The sequence below is a fragment of the Passer montanus genome, unplaced genomic scaffold (assembly GCF_014805655.1).
Source record: "Passer montanus isolate IOZ18808 unplaced genomic scaffold, ASM1480565v1 scaffold18, whole genome shotgun sequence".
Classification (NCBI taxonomy): domain Eukaryota; kingdom Metazoa; phylum Chordata; class Aves; order Passeriformes; family Passeridae; genus Passer; species Passer montanus.
The window spans coordinates 5,713,683-5,732,105 of NW_024365381.1; the positions used below are offsets into that span (position 1 = coordinate 5,713,683).

The 18,423-nt window shown below is 34.2% G+C and overlaps 1 protein-coding gene across 5 annotated transcripts in view; it reads right to left on the reverse strand.

Moving 5' to 3' along the window:
• The window catches only part of FMN1 (formin 1), a 179,249-nt gene that overhangs the window by 92,631 nt on the left and 68,195 nt on the right, over positions 1–18,423 (reverse strand). For all 5 annotated transcript variants that reach the window (XM_039705429.1, XM_039705428.1, XM_039705426.1 and 2 more), the window contains one exon: positions 15,927–15,988. In XM_039705429.1, the coding sequence (XP_039561363.1) occupies positions 15,927–15,988 (62 nt within the window). The remainder of the gene's footprint in view (positions 1–15,926; positions 15,989–18,423) is intronic.

Genomic DNA, 18,423 nt, shown 5'->3' on the forward strand with positions numbered 1-18,423 from the left:
TTTTAACAGAAACAGCTAATGAGCTGTGATTTTCCCAAATTCCTACAGGCACAGGAACTTACACTTAAAATTCCCATGCACTGCTTTTCAGAAGTGGCAACATAACACTCCCTACTTACCATTCCAACTTGAATATTAGGGCAGAGCTACTAGTTTACAGCATTAAGTTATGTGCATCCACGTCATATATGTGTAGCTCAACGTGACAAATATAATGTAATAGTTGTTGTTTTATACTGCAAAATGAAGCTTGACTAGATATGCAAACAAGCCCCTCATACTTACAGGACTATGAACAACTTGGATTCTAATCAATTTCATAGGATAAAATCCAAAGTAAACAATCTGAACACACTGGCTATAAAATGCTCCTTCACACTGGCAAGTGTAAAGGTGGGAAATCAAGTTTGAAGTCTTACAGAGAGAATCAAACAGATTTGTATTGGAAACAACCCAATTTCTGAACATATTTCAGAACAAATATGTACAACAATACATTTACTTAGCTTTTTTCCTACTATTACTCTATTGGCACTCATGTTTATTATTAGTTCAATTCAACTATCACAAGATTTTCTGCCATTTGAATTGCTCCAAAGAAATTGCCTTTCTTTTTAAACTTGGCATACTGATCCATAAATGAGGTAATGAGGTAAGTTTGCCTTAAGGAATTTAACTGGGGTTTTTTTTAATCTTAGTACTTTGCTCCTATTGGACATCAAAAACTCCCTCACAGAACAATTTACTTTGAATGTTAAAGATTTTCCCAGCAGTAAATCTGAAGCCACCTTAAAAACACACTGTAAAAGAAGCACAGTATCTAACAAAACTATTTATTACATTTAAATGCACATAAAAGCAACTGTGTTAGTATTATAAGCCTTTCCAAATACAGACCTCTAGTTTTAATTTACAATATAAAATTGACAATTTTAAGTCAAAATTATATTTGTGGTGAAAGAATGAAAAGCAAGAGAAAGCATATAACTTGCACGTTTTCAGAATTATTTTCCATAACTTGGAAAAAACCCTATAAACAAGAATTAAAGCTAAATTTACTAAGCATTAGTAATTACAAAAAAAAAGTAATATTTTCTATTTATTTCTATTTAAACCAATTTAATTTTAATTACTTTTCATCTCAAAGTGAGTCTTATTCACTAAAGTAAGATTACCTTATATACCTATGATAATACTTTCAACAAATGTGTCAAGAATATGAATATTAATTTGTACTGTTTATATATACATATGCATAAATAATACATACATATTCTTAATAAAGGCCTACTTCCTGGAAAATACTTCTTAAAATGAGATAAAATGCTCTAAAGCCATATGAAAAATCAAATGGAGAGCAAACATCATAAAAATGTAGTAGTTTAGTCACAACTATTTTAGGCAAGAGGAAATGGAACAAATATTTCAGCAGGAAACAAGATATTTGATGGAGAGAAGGTATGAAAGGAAGGCTGGAGGAACAGAAGATACTAGCAGGTAGCTGAGACTAAAGCTTAGAAAGCCCCCCTACACATGAATGGACATAATTTATTTCTGAAGAAGGGTAGAGGATTTTGAAACCTACTAAAAAAAAATTCTGTAAAAATTGCTGTATAAAACGAAAGCAACACACTACAAAGAACAATGTGGCAGATGTTCATCAGCAAGCTTTAGATATATTTATTTTCATTTGAAAACTGCATTTGCCACTTTGCTAACTGGTATAGAAGCCTAGTTGCTTGCTTCCCAGCAGCACTCATTTAAGAAATCTGGATTGTATAGCTACGTTCAATACCAAATAAACTACTGCAAGGAACATACTTCTGTTCCCCTGACCATTTCATTTTCTTGCAGCACTAATCTGCTTTTTCAGAAAGTACCAAATGAAGCCCTGAAGCCTTGGTCTGTTGAGGTTCTCTGGCTTTCCATTGTATCAGTAACTCTTGCCAGTCAGCCATTGACATATTACTCTCTCTCCTGTACAAACATGCATAGAATTGGTTCAGCTGCCTAAATTTCCATGACAGTAGATATATATTTTTTCCAGGTTACTTCTACAAATATCATATTCAAAGCATGAATGTTTCAATAAAGCCTTAGTACTATTTTTTCTTCATACTGCTAGCTTAAAAGAAAAAGCCCTAATGTGCTTTTTTATAAAATCAGATTTCAATCATCAATTTGAAAATACCTCTTGAGTATCTTAAGCCTAACCCACACAGCAATGTGCTACTGAAAAAAGTTGCCTTGCTTTGATACAATCTTTCTTGCATTGTCAATATTAAATAGGCAAATGATATTATGTTACTAAGATAAAGTACACTGTTAAAATTCAGACTTCACAGTAATTTTAACAGAAAACAGTCTGAAAATACATGCTGCAATTTAAGAAAGAGGGCTGCAGTGTACATAGGCACAGAAGGGATTAATCTGTGGTATGGCAATTCTAAGGGAAAAGGATCTGTGAAGGACAGCACATCACAGACTGAGTCTGTGATTTTATCCTGTATTAGGATAAAAAGAATTGTCATATGCAAAAAAGTAATCTTTGTGCTTCAGTACTAAAAGCTGTGTATTTTTTCAGTTTAAGAGAAATTATGTCCCTGTGTTCATGACCACTGCTATTGAAATTCGGGGCAGCTCATTTGGTCTTAATTTTCTAGGTTAAATCAACAATGCCTTTTGTCTCCACCTCACCCTTATTGGATAATGCTCCCCTTGTTTCTTTAGTTTCTTTCTGTTTCCACTACTGAAAAATACTTTCAGTGAACCCTTAAATTTCCTTTGCAAGACGTGATTCAGCTTGAGTATTGTCAAATGCCCTTTTCTATTCTGAATTCTAAAACTAGCCTTCCTGGGTAATGTGCCTCTTCTTCCTCTCTTCCACGGCTCTCTGCTTCCACCCAATACCCATTCTGAAGAGGTTGAATAAACAGGCAGTTCTGTCTATCCTTCTTGACAAAATGTCTTTCGCTTCCAAAACTGCTCTTGCTTGGAATGCAGGCTTTTTTGCACCTCTGATTCTGACTAAAGAAGGCTCTTTCCTATTTTGCTTTTCAAGCCTCACTAGTGCAGTTGTACTTACAAATCCATTTCTTTAATTTGTTAAGATTTGTCTGGCATCTGCCACTGAAACGGACAGGATCCATTTTCCTTGGGTAAAACCAATTCACCAAGCAAGTGATCCCAGCTGACTTTCAGATGCCTTGAACACAGATATTTATATTTAAGCTTAGAAGGCCTGTGTTACCCCCTGGCTAAAAATTTACTTCTGTTAATGGGTAAAATAAAAGCCATTCCTAAAAAAATAAAGACCCCTCTTTTCTAAAATACATTTAAGAAGATTATGTAAATATTCAAAAATACTAATACTGTAACCCGGAAAACAAGAGGAGTGCTTGGATTGGTTTTCTAGTGTCTTCCTGTTTTCTCCCTTTACACCCATCCCTCTGGTGTATGTCGCCAGTGACCTCCTTTTGGCACCTGCTAAGTGACTTGACACAATATAGAGAAAAAAGACAAATTATATTTTCTGACAATGCCAACAACTCAGCCATGGTCCCATGCAAACCAGGAAATGATGAAGCATATGCTCAAGGAAGAAAAATTCCAAATATTGAATCCATGTACAACTGTAATTAACCATTACAGTATCTGATAATAAATCATAAATTAATCACAAAAGCAAAAGACTAAATCCTCTCATTCATGTAATCAACAGGCTATCTAAATGTCTTTGAAATGATAATGGGGATCGACATCGACAAATCATACCAATGTGACAGCTTTTCTCTGTGCTCTGACATGTGAGAGAAAGATTACAGCTTCATTTCATATGGTCAATATAGTCAATTACAGTCAATTAAATGCAATCAACTGAAGTATATTTGTTGTTGTTTCACTGCTTTATATAATGTGATTTTATATGAACAAAAACTTTTAACCATGACACAGAACTGCTCTAATGTGAAAAGCTGCAGAACAATTTGTATGTATGAACACAAAGAAAGTATAAATTCAAAAAACAGTTGCTAACTGATTAGACCAGACTTGTTTGCACCATAAATGTTTAAAAATCCTGAGAATTTTAACAGTAAAACGTAAAAAATGCTCCCTAAAACACTGTTCAGAGCAAGCAATATGCAGAACTTTTGCTTTGATACTAGCAAGTTCATGCTCACTGTCAATGCCTAATATTTTTTCAATAGCGTTTACAATGTAATTCTACTCTGAAAAGTGACTGTGTAAAAATGACACATATTTAATGAACAAAGCTGTTCTAGGTAGATCAGAGACAGACCTCTTCTTTAACTGAGAAACACACACTTTTACAAGTTTTTACTCTAATTAGAGTGGAAAAATAACATATTAGGGAGAAAGTGAGCTCAATTTTATTCCCTTCTCTGACTTTTATACAGTGATTGTTACATCTAATTAGTTACTTATGCCAAGACATCAAAATAAAAAAAAGTGGGAACAAAGAAGACACAAAGTATCCAGGAATATAGTTAGGAGATGTGGATATTTTCTAGCGAGGAGGATATTAAAAAAGGGAAAATAAATTTTAAAAAAAGAAAAAAAGACAAGAATTACTGAGTTGCCAATTAAAAGCTTTTTTAACATACTTTACAGCTTTTTTTTGTTAATAATATTTGGCCATCAAAGTAGTGTGCACAGAAAAGAGAGGAAAAGCAAATTTTTCAGAGGGAGCCTCTAACTTGGTTTTGTTCATTCTAAGTAATTTAATCTTCAGTTTTTGGAAGAGCTCACACTTTTTTATTCTTCTATTGTGTTTACAAAAGAAAAGAAGCTCTTTTTTGTTGAATCTGTGTCCTTGAAAAAACATACATTTGTTTTAAATTTTAACAACAATCAGAGATTTAGCAAAGGATTTCTCCACAGGGAAAAAAAAAGTTAAACCCATGCCAGTTTACATAAAAATCTGAATTCTTCTCTAACAAATACCTCAACAAACATAACAGTTACATATGGCATCTCATCACTGTCACGGGCACACAGTTACGAACTTCCTATACCTCACAACAAAAAAGTAATGACTGAACACTCTCAAAAAAACCCAGATCTCTAAATATTAATGTAGCCAATGCATACAGAGTCCAATTCTCTTTCCAATTTTAAATAATAATTACATAGCTTTATAGAGGAAATGTAGCAAAAGTACTTGGGACAACAAACAAACAGAACCCCCGGCTATTTCCTAATCATTGTCCTTATAGATCCCCTAGACTCAGTATGTACAAATAAACTGTAGAACACAGTGGGAACAGGAATTGAATCAGGCACACCATGATCCTTGGGTGTCCTAGACAGGGCCAGCAGCTGGATCTGATGACCCTCATGGGCCCCTACAACTCAGCATATTCTATGACTCTGAGATTCTGATCCTTTCTCACTAGTGATAAGTTTCCAGCGACCTCCTAAGTATAAGGTAACTAACACACTTCCATTTTTATCACTCTCCAAAGTGTATGAACAGCCATGCAAAGCAGATCTATGAGACAAGGACACTCTAGATATTTTCTGACCAGGACTACATATTTTAAGAGACTATTCTGTACAGATACAAACTGCCCCTTTCACTATGGGCTGCAGAAAGTTGTATATTCTTTTAAGCTCCAGCATCTTCTCTTGCTGCTCTCTGTGGACTTTTCATTATCTCTTAATGTTCTGTGCTCTTTTCCATGCTCTTCACAGACTGACCTCCAGGTTGCTGTAAAGTTTGTGCTGCTCATCCTTATTACCTTGTGTCTGCTCTGTAAATGTTTCTGTCAAGTAACATTGATCTAGGTATTGCTCCCTGCACATATACACATTCTTCCCTCAGTCCTTTCATGGTTAAGAACCACCATCTAACAATTTAAGATTAGACAAATTAAATCACTTGGAGAACTTTGTTATATGATACATAGCTCACAACAGCTCATCTCCAGTTCTTTTTCTACAGCTATCCTACATACACATCACTTTATTCAGAACCCAATTAAAAAGGGTAAATAAGTTCTCCATAATTTCTAATGAAATAATCAGATAGAGCCCTTGATGTGCCCCTGAAATTTCTTGGTAACCTTTCAAGGTCCTGCAAACATTATAAATCCAAATATATGGAAAAATATCTTTAATGATGTTCATTGTATTCCACAACACACTCCACATTTAAGGACCCTATTATGTCCATTTCACCACCTGGTAAGTGATGTACTCTACTGTGGAATCTCTGTGTCTACAGAGAAATCTCACTGGAATCTAAATTCTTCTTGCTTTATGTCAAACAGAAAATTGTTAATGCCTTGGATTCACTAACTTCTTACAACAGGCACGTTTGCTAAACAACGCCATTTCTTGAGACAAATGATAAAAAAAAAATCCATAAAACTAGATGAAATAATACTTATACAGCCAACTGTTAACAACATATGCTTAAAGGGGTAAATTTCACATTATTAATAAATAAATATCAACAATAGATAATTTAACATTTTATGTAGATTCTAAATGTTCAGTAACTAACCTATAAAATTCCCACCAATACTAAAGTTTCTCATTTGAATGAGTGTTTTTAAAAACAACATACCCATGAAAGTATTCAACTGACAAAAAGCACTTTAAGCCTGCATCTATTTCAGGCAGCAGTGAATTTCCAGACTATGGAATACCACACCCACTAAAATTTGTCAAAAAGTAGCAGCTACCTGTCATGCCATTCAAAAGCTAACAATCCTTATAGCAAGTGACTACGTGTTGATTCTTCCTAAATGTAAGATAGCTTATGCTAGGAAAAAGAAATTCTACATAATATGTAAAAAATGGGTACCTATAGCTAAATTGAGACCAACCTATAAGTTTCTAAGACAACTTAATTTTGTGGAGAATTTAATTGTCAAATCTCTAAATATTGTTAAACTCTGCTAAACATTTATATTCTGCAGAATGGAAGGAGGTGACTCAGCATGCAGCACGCCAATAAATGTAAATCATATATTGCATGCAACTTCTCTGAGATGAAGCCAATCAAAGTATGAAACCATTCCATAAGCTAAAAATTAATTTCAAACTTTTGTTGAACTAGGACCATGACCAGTTAACATGCAAAATTCAAACATACCTTTCCTATCACAAACTTTGTAGTTACTATCTTATTCTGCTTCTCATTTGCAGCTGCTACCATAGTCTTAGGACAGCCTCAGTTACTATGTGTGTATAGATACAAAAATACTAATACCTATTCTCGGTGGTTCTCCGTGTTCAGAAGATATATGCAACAAGATAAAAATACCCTGAACATTGCTAATAAAATACTTTAAAATACAATATGTAGAAATATAGACTGATAATTAAAATCCCATATGAATTATTTGTTTTGATCATAATTTACTTGAGATAAGTTACAGTATTTCTCAGTTTCCAGGGAAATTACATGACGATGTGGCAGATTTTACATCTGGCATGCAAAATGTGAAAACAATGCAAAAAAATGGCTGAAAACAAGTTGAAGATGAAGTTTCAGTGACAAAAACTACAGAGGCAGTATGGATCCAATAAGAAAACTGATTGTAGCAAGTTGTCTCTGATCTTGGGAGAATGTTTTTGGACACCTAACAGCTTTTTTATTACTGTGGCTGATTAAAATGAAAAGCCCTACTACTAAAATGTTCTTTTTGATGAGGTTTTTTGCCATGAACTATAGACCTTGCAGTCCAGTGGGATACAAATCCTTTGATCCTGTGCAGTCACATAAATTCAAAGTCGTAAACCAACATTGAATTTGATTTTATTAGTGTGGCTGATGTTGCCAGAATTGTAATGCAACCTTGTTTTTCTTCGCTTTTTTTCCTTTTCTTTCAGGAAGGGTATGGAAAGGAGAGTTTACTGTCAACACAGTTTCACCATATAAAGAACTAATTTCTTGGGCAACCAGGCTACAAGATCAGCCATTACAACAAACCTTTGTAACTATAAAGGAAAGCAAAAATATATATTGCTAAGTTACAACAAATTATTTGAATTCAGTAAAAGCTGAAGCAAAAAGCATTATTAGCAAAGCGCACAGAAAACAGCAACCAAAGATAGTTACATATCTATAGAAAGAAAATGAGAAGCAATGAATACTTCTCAACAGGAATTATTTAGCCAAATAGTTCCATGAGAACAAAAAAAAATAACTCTACACTTTTACATACTAACAATTTTCATTCTTCATAATGAACACAACTGTTGTCTAAAAGTTAAAGTTTTGAATATTTTTAGAGATGATTAGCCTCTCCACCAAAATAGTGTTCTCATGTGCAATCAAAACAACAAAAAGAGATTCTACATGGATAAAGAGAAGTATAACATCAATTATGGAAATTACTCTGTATTTGTGTAAAAGACACACCTACTTTAAACTAACATATACTGCACACTAATTTTGCATCACCACGCTACTCTAGACATTCCCATTGTAGAATTTGAAGAAAATATTGCAGATGAAAAAGTCTCAGAAATAACAGCCTTGGTCAATTACTCAAAAGGGAGCAATCAGAACAATCTTAATTTTATCCCTTCCCATCAATGCTTCCATGTTGTGCAGCTATGCAGAAACTTTCTCTTCAACAGAACTAGTTGAACTTCATTCAGTGAACATGGTGGGAGATATTCCTGACAAAAGTTAAAAACTCAATAATGAAAAAGCAGCAAGCTTTTAAGACTTCTGCACTGCATGTACTAAAGTTGAAAGATATGTAAGAACAAAGTGTGGACCCTCAGAAAGAGAACAATACCAGTATCGTAAAGGCATGACGATGATCTGTAAAAACAGATTCTACACTTCCTCAAACTGCAAAATTCCTGCACAGTGAGTCACGGATCATTTTAGGCAGTTTTCCTCAAGCAGTCACCAATGACACACCTTCTTTTACAAAAAACTATCTTGAGATTGCGGGACTCAACATATAGATGCAAAGTAAGTCAAAAGGGAGCTATGACTGAACATTCATGCGAATGTAAGCATCCCAATAAATCTGTTAAACCTTAGGTGTATGAATAATGAGATTACATGCCTATCCAATACATACTGCAAAGTCCAGTTTATACTTAAACATCCTATACTTATGACAGCACAAAAAACTGTAATGAAATTACTTATATTCAGATCAAATCTTGACTAATAAAGCAAGGGAGGGTATTGCTTACTGACCAACAAAAATAAAATCAAATACTGAATGGACTGTATTTATTCCAGGATACATATGCTGGAGAATATTGCACACATATAAGTAAAATATGTATTGTGATAGATAGATTAGATAGATTGTAAAGACCCAAGTCTTGACAATCTATCTCCTATGGTTTTCTGTCCTAATTTCCAGGCTACCTCTTTTGCCCTTCATCTTGCCAGTGGAGTGCCTCTAGCACAGTGTATGTTATAAGGACTGCCAGTCCTAGTAGCTCTACTCACTATTTTTCACCTGAAATTGTACCTTTCACATCTCTATACATATGTCCAGCTCTTGTTGTCTGCTTTGCTTTCCAGTGGGTTTTCTTTCATTGCCTAACCATCAGTAAAGGGGTCAGGAGACAGACTTTCATTTTGAAAGCATCCTCTGAAGAGTGATCCCCACCTAATCAAGAGTAACTTGTGTCAATCATTAATCAGTGGAACTTAGTTTTGACCCAGTGTTATTTTATAACAACTTTGGTGGCTTTGTGGAAATGGCAATTGAAAGTTTGTTCAACACCAGAAGATGCAATCAGTGATCACTAGATTTGCAAAGTCAAAAGCTGCTAAAATCAGGTCTTTACTGAAGATGAGAAAAAATAGTTTTATTTTAAAAATTTTTACCTCCAATTTCAGACAGATTTTTCCTTATCAATAAAATGTTCATCCTTGACAAATTTGTTCCTGTTAAAATCAGGAATATCAGAGCCAGAATTTTTCAACAACAGAATATTGCACATTTAATTCAGAAAAAAATGCCTTACATCTACTAGATGTAAAGAAATATCTGGTGTAGTAAATTCCAAAGTGCAGATAATTTTGGCAAGAAAGTGTGGAGTACATGTTTTCAAAATTAAAATGGTAACTTTAATACTACTTAATTTTTAATGGCTTTTATAATTGCATGATGACACTTCAATTAATTTCTCTTGTATAAAATTGTTTCCTATGTTACAGAGATCTTCAATATCTGTGAAAATAAAATGTCCTCTTGTTCAAAGTGTGTGCTCTAATTTATTCTCCTGAGTACATAACATGTTTATTCAAGGCAAGGTGATGGGATAAATTAACTTTCATAAACCATGAAAAATGCCGCAGGTTATAAGGAACATAAGAGTTTTGTTTTAGCCCTAACTAAGCAGAATTTTTTGTAATGTATCTAAATTTGAGCAGAACTCAGTTGTTCTGAAGTTCGAATGCAATAAATTGTCCTGCTCTATGCACATTTTAACTATATACTACCATGCCCATGGACTGAAATAGAGTTAAAGAGATTTTCACTGTTTTCAATCTAGGGAATATGGTCTGTGGTAACTTCTTAAATAAACAGGAGAATCCTTGGATCAACATGTGGAATTAGCAGCATTCTGCAGCTGACATGAAGTTTAAACAATCCAAGTCTCACAGCGAAATTGCATTGAAAATAACAGAATGGCAACATGGCAAGTGGCCATATTGGAAAAAACCCCACAACACAATGAAAGAAGAATCTTCCAGGATATTCAAACTATCTGATAAGAAAATATTAATTATGTAAACATATTGTTAAAGGGAATTAAGCATAAAAAGCATACATTGCATCAAAAATATGACAAATGGAGGAGAAGAATGGGAATTTTTTTTTATTCTAAGTATCAGAGCACAGCAGGGATGACTGAAGTGTCATCAAGAATTTTATCATAGAGTATGATTTGAATATAGAAACTGTAATGTGCAAATTTTAAAAATATTAACTAAAGGGGAATATCTTCATACAACATGAAGAATCCTTCCAAGCTTCATTTCTGAATGAAGATGAAATTGTCAAGTGTTTCCAAAGAGATTAAGTGCTGTTTGCTGTAGAAAGTTATTGTTTTATTGCTCCTGTCTTTTGCCCCTTTGTCTGCCACTTTACCTTCTCTAGCAATGGCTATGCACATTTTTCACTACAGGAAGATTTTTTTCCTGCTGGGATTTTACTATTTTAGGAAATGCAAACTTTAAAGATAATGTTGCTGCCATTGTCTGGCAGCCTTAGGAGTTCTGAAATCAGTATTTTAATACAATGTCATAGGAGTTCAGTCTCTTTTTTCCCCCTAACTTTTATGCTTTTTTCAGTCTTTCCATTTTTTCCTTTCTTGCACCACAGAGAGGCTCTGCAGTGAACAGGGAGAATTCCTCCAAGAGGACGAAGTAACCAAGAAGAAGATTCATAAAGGCACACAGTACACACACAGTGGTGCAACCATACATTTAGCAGCTGAAAGACTGAAACATTTCAAGTTAGGCAAGATTAGTATCAATAATTAACCACAAGCTGGGAGACCTTCATCAGTTCACCACATGGAAATGCTGAAAAGCCTGAAGAGCTCATTAAGAAAGACTGACTAATAAACCCTTTGTGACCTTGGCTGCTCCTTAGAGCTGCAGCTCCACCAGAGAGAAGCATACTTGATACAGATTTTCTTCTGTATGTGCATGCTGGAATACAAAAATAAAACAGAGAACACTCAAAGTAGCCACCCACCTTATGGATGCATTTCATCTCGTAAAAGTTAAAATAAAAGTCACATCCTGAAGCAAAACCTTATTACTAAAATTCAGCATATAAATTAAAAAGCTTTGGATTTTATAAGTACTGTGGCATATTAAAGCTTTCAACACTATTCATCATTGGACCCCATATCCTAACAGCAGATTTCAAAACATAGTGACTTTTGGCAAATCATGATATCCCTATCGCATGCAAGAATTCACATATGCCCAAACAAAACTTGGGAAAAAAATTCTTTTTCTCCAGAAAGGAATAATAAAAATCCTTAAGAGCACCCAGATCAGATTTATTTCAATTTAATCTGCTCAAAAGTATTCCAGTTTGTTGTAAAAGTCCACCTATAGAAAAAGAAGATTTAGGCAAATTACAACAGCATAAAATGTTTTCATGTTAAAACATCCAATTTGTGATGTATGCTCAGAAGCTGAAATGAAATTTTACTTTTACATCAAAGTAAAAGACATTTTAAATTGCCAAAATAAAATTGAGATCTCCCACTTCTATAAAGAGGGATTTTGATAAGTATTCTGGCAGACAAGAGCTTTCAACACTATTCACCATTGCCTCTCATAGCTGAATTAAAAATTCCCAAATGTTGCAGAGAGAAGCAGCACCTTTTGTTACACTCATGTCATAATTAAAGAGCAATGGAAGCATTCATAAATGGAAGCATACTGACCAAAAAGAAAAACAAATGGGAAGGTGAAAAGACAAAGAGACAAGAAAGAACATAGGAAGCATTAGACATGAAAAAACAGATTTGTAAAAGCATGAAATGGTCATAATAAGAGCAAGAGTTTTATTACTTAATAAAACCTTAAATGTTTTTATGCCTTTGTGGTCTCACTACAAAATAAAGATAAATTATCTTTAAATTATCAGATAATTTTGACTCGTGCTAGGACTTTTCCTTTCACATTCCTTTTTCTTCCACATTTTTCAATGTTTTCTGGGGCACTTTGAGGCACTGGTCTTTAACCTCAATTTATGATATGAAATAGTTTTCAAAGTTAAGGAAGTTCTTCTGTGAAAAGGAAATTACTTTCTACCCACTTCTACATTTCAGCTCTTGGAACCTTCACAAAAAAAGCAAAAATGCAAACATTACCAGGGAGGCCACAAAGGTCACTATGAACACCTCATGATGCATTCTTCCCTAAATGAGGCCAGCTTGCTCTTTTCGTAATGTCACAGGCAGCTTTATACCAACTGCGTTGCCATTCACTACTTCTTAAGTTTCAGTAATATGTTCGTAACTGTGATAGAGACAGGTATTTCTTTCTAAAATTTGCCATGAGATATTTTAAAAGATGTAAAAACAGGATTTTATTACATGATATTTATTGAAAAATTTATAAGCTAGCTCTAGTTAATTTTTTATCAAATACCTATTAATATTTCTTACACTGTATTATATGACATGCATTATGTAATACTGTTCTGTAATAGAAATACCTGAAGATACTAATATTCTCAGTTTGGAAATATATAAAAGATCTAGTGAGCTGGTGGAAGCCTAACAACCTGTATTGGAGAAAAACATCCATGTACAGGGTTACAAGACAGCTAAGGACTTTCCTTCCATCTTCAACAAGCAGTCTTAAACTCCCACGTAACTAAAGATGAAGGGATATTTGGTAGGTTTGTTCTAAAGGGAACACAAAGACATTAGGGAAAAACTTGAATTTTTACTCATTTTATCAATTTAACTTACAGGGAAAAAAAAGCACAGAGCACCCTTGTGCAGCTATGTGTTGGATTAAATATTAAGCACTGCAGACAGAATATTGCTTTCAAGTAAATTCCTTTCTTTCAAAAGTCAGGAGTCCATTTGCATTATTTTGATTTATGTTGTTGTCAACTACTTAGTTGGTTATAGATACTCAAAATTTGGTTCTGCTGGACAAACACTATGAAGGTGTTCAAAGTTACGACCTATAGATTGAGCAACTTCAATTTTAGTTTCATAATGTGCAAGATAATTTCTGACCTAAAACTAAAATGGACACACAAACAGCGGGCAGGATGTCACCACACTCAGTTTAGAAGGAAGTATGAAACCTGCACGTTTTTGGGAACTTTTTCTGAAAGACTCAGCTGACATCTAGCGGCAAGAGCAGGGAAAGCAAAGCACTTAACAATACAGAACAGAAATCATTCCATGTCTTTAAATGATATTATTCAGTATTTTGTAAACATTAAGCGAAAAATGCAATAAATCCTTTGAATGCAGCAACAGCATTACACTTTTTAGACATTACTTTCATGTGGATGATTCAGTTGTATTATATACATTAATTAACCCTTCAAGAGTTATGTGTTATGCAGATTGTTATGCATAAGAGATGGTGCAGATTCATAAGTAATTGACTTGGTTGTAATCTCAATAAGTATACACATGGAAAAAAACTGATTTCAAGTGACTTCAAGTTTTGGTGATAATATAAATATGACAAAATAAAATACAGTATAGTCATATGCTCTCCCTACCCAGTGATTTTTTGTACACCTTTCAAGACTGCTACATTCACTGCAACTTCAGTCTCATAGATTCAGCACCAATCCCCAGAAACTAGTGGTATGGGTAATGCCCTGGCTGCACTCTGGGTATTCTGTATAAAGTTTGTAGGAAATTAACACAGTGATAACAAATATTGAGACTTAAAAACTGAAATTCCTGTTCACATACTCAAGGAAAAAAAAACCTACAAAAATAAACAGAACAAAAGTACAGGGCACTTTCTAATAACTTAAAAACTGAAATTCCTGTTCACACACTCAAGGAAAAAAAAAAACTACAAAAATAAACAGAACAAAAGTACAGGGCACTTTCTAATGCTAAAGAATAAACGTATCACTCACAAGTCACTATATACAGGTTTCAAGGGACAGAATCTAGATAATGTTGCTTACTTTCAACCTCAGAGGACAATTCAATAATATTTTGAGAACTTTCCTGTACATATACCTTCCATAACGTCTTAACATTTTTCTAGGCCTTTTAGGAATAACAAAGATTAAGGGTCTCACTCCTAACCTTTTGCAGAGAAAGTATGATAATCAAACCTTCTTCATAAACACCACATAGGCGATCCAGATCTGTTTGCAAAAGAGCTGCTTGAAAGAAATTCCTGTCTGTAGGTTTCTTCAGAGCATAGCACAAAATCATATTTAACCCAAGAATTTCCCATAGTTGGGATATCTACCGTCATATTTTTCTGTTATACCATTAAAGAATAAAATGCAACAAAGTATTACATTAAACCATGGCACCATTTCACTCCCTCATTAGATGTTCCCACTGAAATTTTATAATGTAAATTTCAATACATTGCACTATACAATGTGATCTGCCTAACGACACAGATAATGTATCAATGTACGGGATTATCAGAATTCCCATATTAGTAAAACTGTTTATTTTACATTCTATTTCCTTTAATGATGACACAGGAAAAACGGAATGTAATTGATGACCTGTACACTAACGATTTAGCATATGAACTTGTATTAGAACACAGTGCAGCTATACTTAAGAATATATTATAACTGGTGAGAAAAGGAAGGTGCTGTTAATTTTAACTAGGGGTGACCATCAAATTCAGTTATACTGCCATTTAAGTTCCGCTTTTATGATAAAAACACTTTCTTGTAATATTTCACTTTACTTACCACAGCCAAGGGAAAGTGAGTTCTAATACTAAACTATGTTATTTCTGATTTTGATAACTAGTTGCTCAAGCTTACAGTTTAAAAGAGGAGACATCAATACAGAGTGCTCAATACTAAACTTCAGAAAGCCTCACACATGCTTATTTTCCTGTTAAAATTACAGAAAACGGCTTCTACAGAAGTATGTTTCACTGAGAAAGAGTAAGTAGTTAAACACCAGTGCCAACGCCAAAGTACTGCACTGCTTTGTTAGCAGGAAGAATTTAACAGAACAAGAAGAAGAAGAACTACAAAGAGGAAACAAATAAAACTGCGTTCAGACATCATTTATGAGTGCAGGTATAGATTTTAACCAAATTAATTTTAGCTGAGCTGGCAGTCAACTGAAAACAACTTCTAGAAAGAAAGAATTAAATTCTTAACATTTACTAGAAAGTGTATGTTTGCATCAACTAAATCTGTAAAATGCACTAGACAGGGAAATAAATAATTACAAAACTATACCTTTAATGTTTCAATTTCTTCTTTGTGTTCCCTCTTTAAATGCAGAATGGCAGCTTGGTACTCTGTAGAAATAAAAAAAGTACATTCCCTTAGAGTCAGAAAACAATATGCCATCTTCAACATAGAATATTTCATACAACACCACTGGGTCCAGAACGCAGGTGTAGGCTCTCTAATAAATGACCTTTTGCGGTGGTAATGGAAAAGAAAATCTGAACACAGTAATTAGCATTTTTTTCTAAGACCACATGACCAGATTTTCCATGGTGTTTCTGAGAGAAGAGGCTAAAGTAGAGGTCTTCCATGCTGAGAAGGGAAAATGGGGGAAAAGATATGACAGACTGAAATAACAAAAGGAAACTATAGTTTTGCTTAATTTTGCAAACAAACGTAGAACTGGTAGGATATTATGACATGAACATGCATGCATACACACACTTTCACCTGAATTCTAAAACAACATGCATCAAGTACAGTAATTTAAATGGACAAACATACAATCACTATACACAGTCAAACTGGATAAAATAGCAATCACAAATAGAAATAAAGAAGGTACCAAACAGCGAGATACAAAGAATTCTCTCTTAATTCTATCCTATGAAGAATAATTTCAGAGTTTAAGTACAGAATACTGTGAATGAGATACAGGACAGCTCTGCCATTTTGCAAGAATATAACAAAATCCAAAGGCTGAAAGCATGAAACAGAAAGCCAGAGAAATTTAAATTGAGTGAAAAAATGAGGCGGTCAGGCATTGATCATGCAGGTTTAGTTATGGCACAGATTTTCCAAACACACCTCTAGGACCACTAATGCCATGGTTCCCCTTAATCTGTACCATGACTGCATTTGGCCAGAGGAAGAAACAGAAACCCCTTCAAAACACTCGTCTAAGGCTTCAAGAGATCTTAAGAGAGTCCTTTGTAAGACACTGGCACAGAAGCTACAGCCCTCCTAAACAGCGACGAGTTTTTTGTTAGATGACCAAAGTCCCACTTCCATCTGCTTTCAAATAAAAATTTATCCGTGTTTTTCCAATTTTCTGGCTTGGCTTCTGCCTCCTCAACTAAATCCTAAGTTAAACCAGGTTTGAAAATAGGCCAAAGAATTTAAATTTTATTATCAATGGTCTCTAAGACTAAGGAGTCTGCATGATCCATTCAACAGAAGAACAAACAAAATAGTATTAAAGTATCAAAGCATGGACCAAAGTACCAGATAAATAAAATATTCCAGTACTTAGGTGCTCTTTATTTTTTTTTCCTTTTTCTGTTCAGAGCACATGAAGGAAAGAGGAAAGAAAAGGTAACTTGATCATCACACTGAATTCTACATGACATGGAAGCTATTAATGTAAAGCTTCCATGTAATGTAGACATGGATTTTTTCCAAACACAGGTGAAGTTATAACCAAGCAGCTGAATTGATACATAAAATCAAAAGGAAAAGGGATCAATATTTTATTTTGCACAGCATAAAGTAAAAACCTTGGTTATTCCAGCTATCTATCTAAACTTCTAGCCCTCTAACAGGTCTCTACTTAGAGCTTTTGGGCATAAGAAAATTGCCTGACAGCTCTGCTGGAATCACAACTGGTTAGGTCTAAAAACTTTTAGATTTTCTGCTGTTAATTCCTTTGACTAGTTGATATTCCCTCTGGATACAGGCTCTGCATATCCATTCACCTAAACAGGATATAAAACTGTTGCCTCAGGTCCCCAGAAAAAGTTGTGACCCTTCTGGCACCTCAGCCGCCTTAAGCACTCAGTTTGCAGGGCATGCACCTTATGAATGTCCTAACTTGAAGGTTAGCTCTTTAAGGTCACATGATAACTGAAGCAAATAACAGGCTTTGAAAATGCTCCTAACAATCAGTTCTTAGTTTAGCTAACAGAAGGATACAGATCTATCTCAACAAAAGATCTACTTTCTATGTGGGATTGCCCAATGATTAAAATTCTTTGAGATTTGGGTGAGAGAGTCATAATTCACCTATGATGACACAGACCTGCACTAGCACCAGAAGCAGATTTTTCACCATGTCTACTCACTCCCAAGCCTCTGTCGCTTATTTTTTTATCTTGGCACAAATGTTCGTGCAATTAGAGAATGATGGAAAAACCTCTGTGAATGAAATCTAACACAGCACAAGAATGTAAATTTTTTTTTAACAATTAAGTATCTGTCATTGTTGGCACATGTTTTTCATTGCTTCTAGCTGAAAGCTCTGAAACAAGCTCTAGAGATTGTTTTGTTTAGGCTTTGTTCTAAAGCAGAAGTAAGACAGAGAGCAGCAATTCTTTTACTATTTACTTATTCTTTAAAATTATGCTTAGAAAGTACTAAGCTATGAGAATAAATAATAAAAATTAATTTCTTAAAGCAAGGCTACTGCCAAAAAGCAAGTGCATCATAAACTGATATAGTGTAACAGATTTAATAGATTGTCTACTATGATATAAACTGACATTCAACAGCATAAGCTTCTAATTTT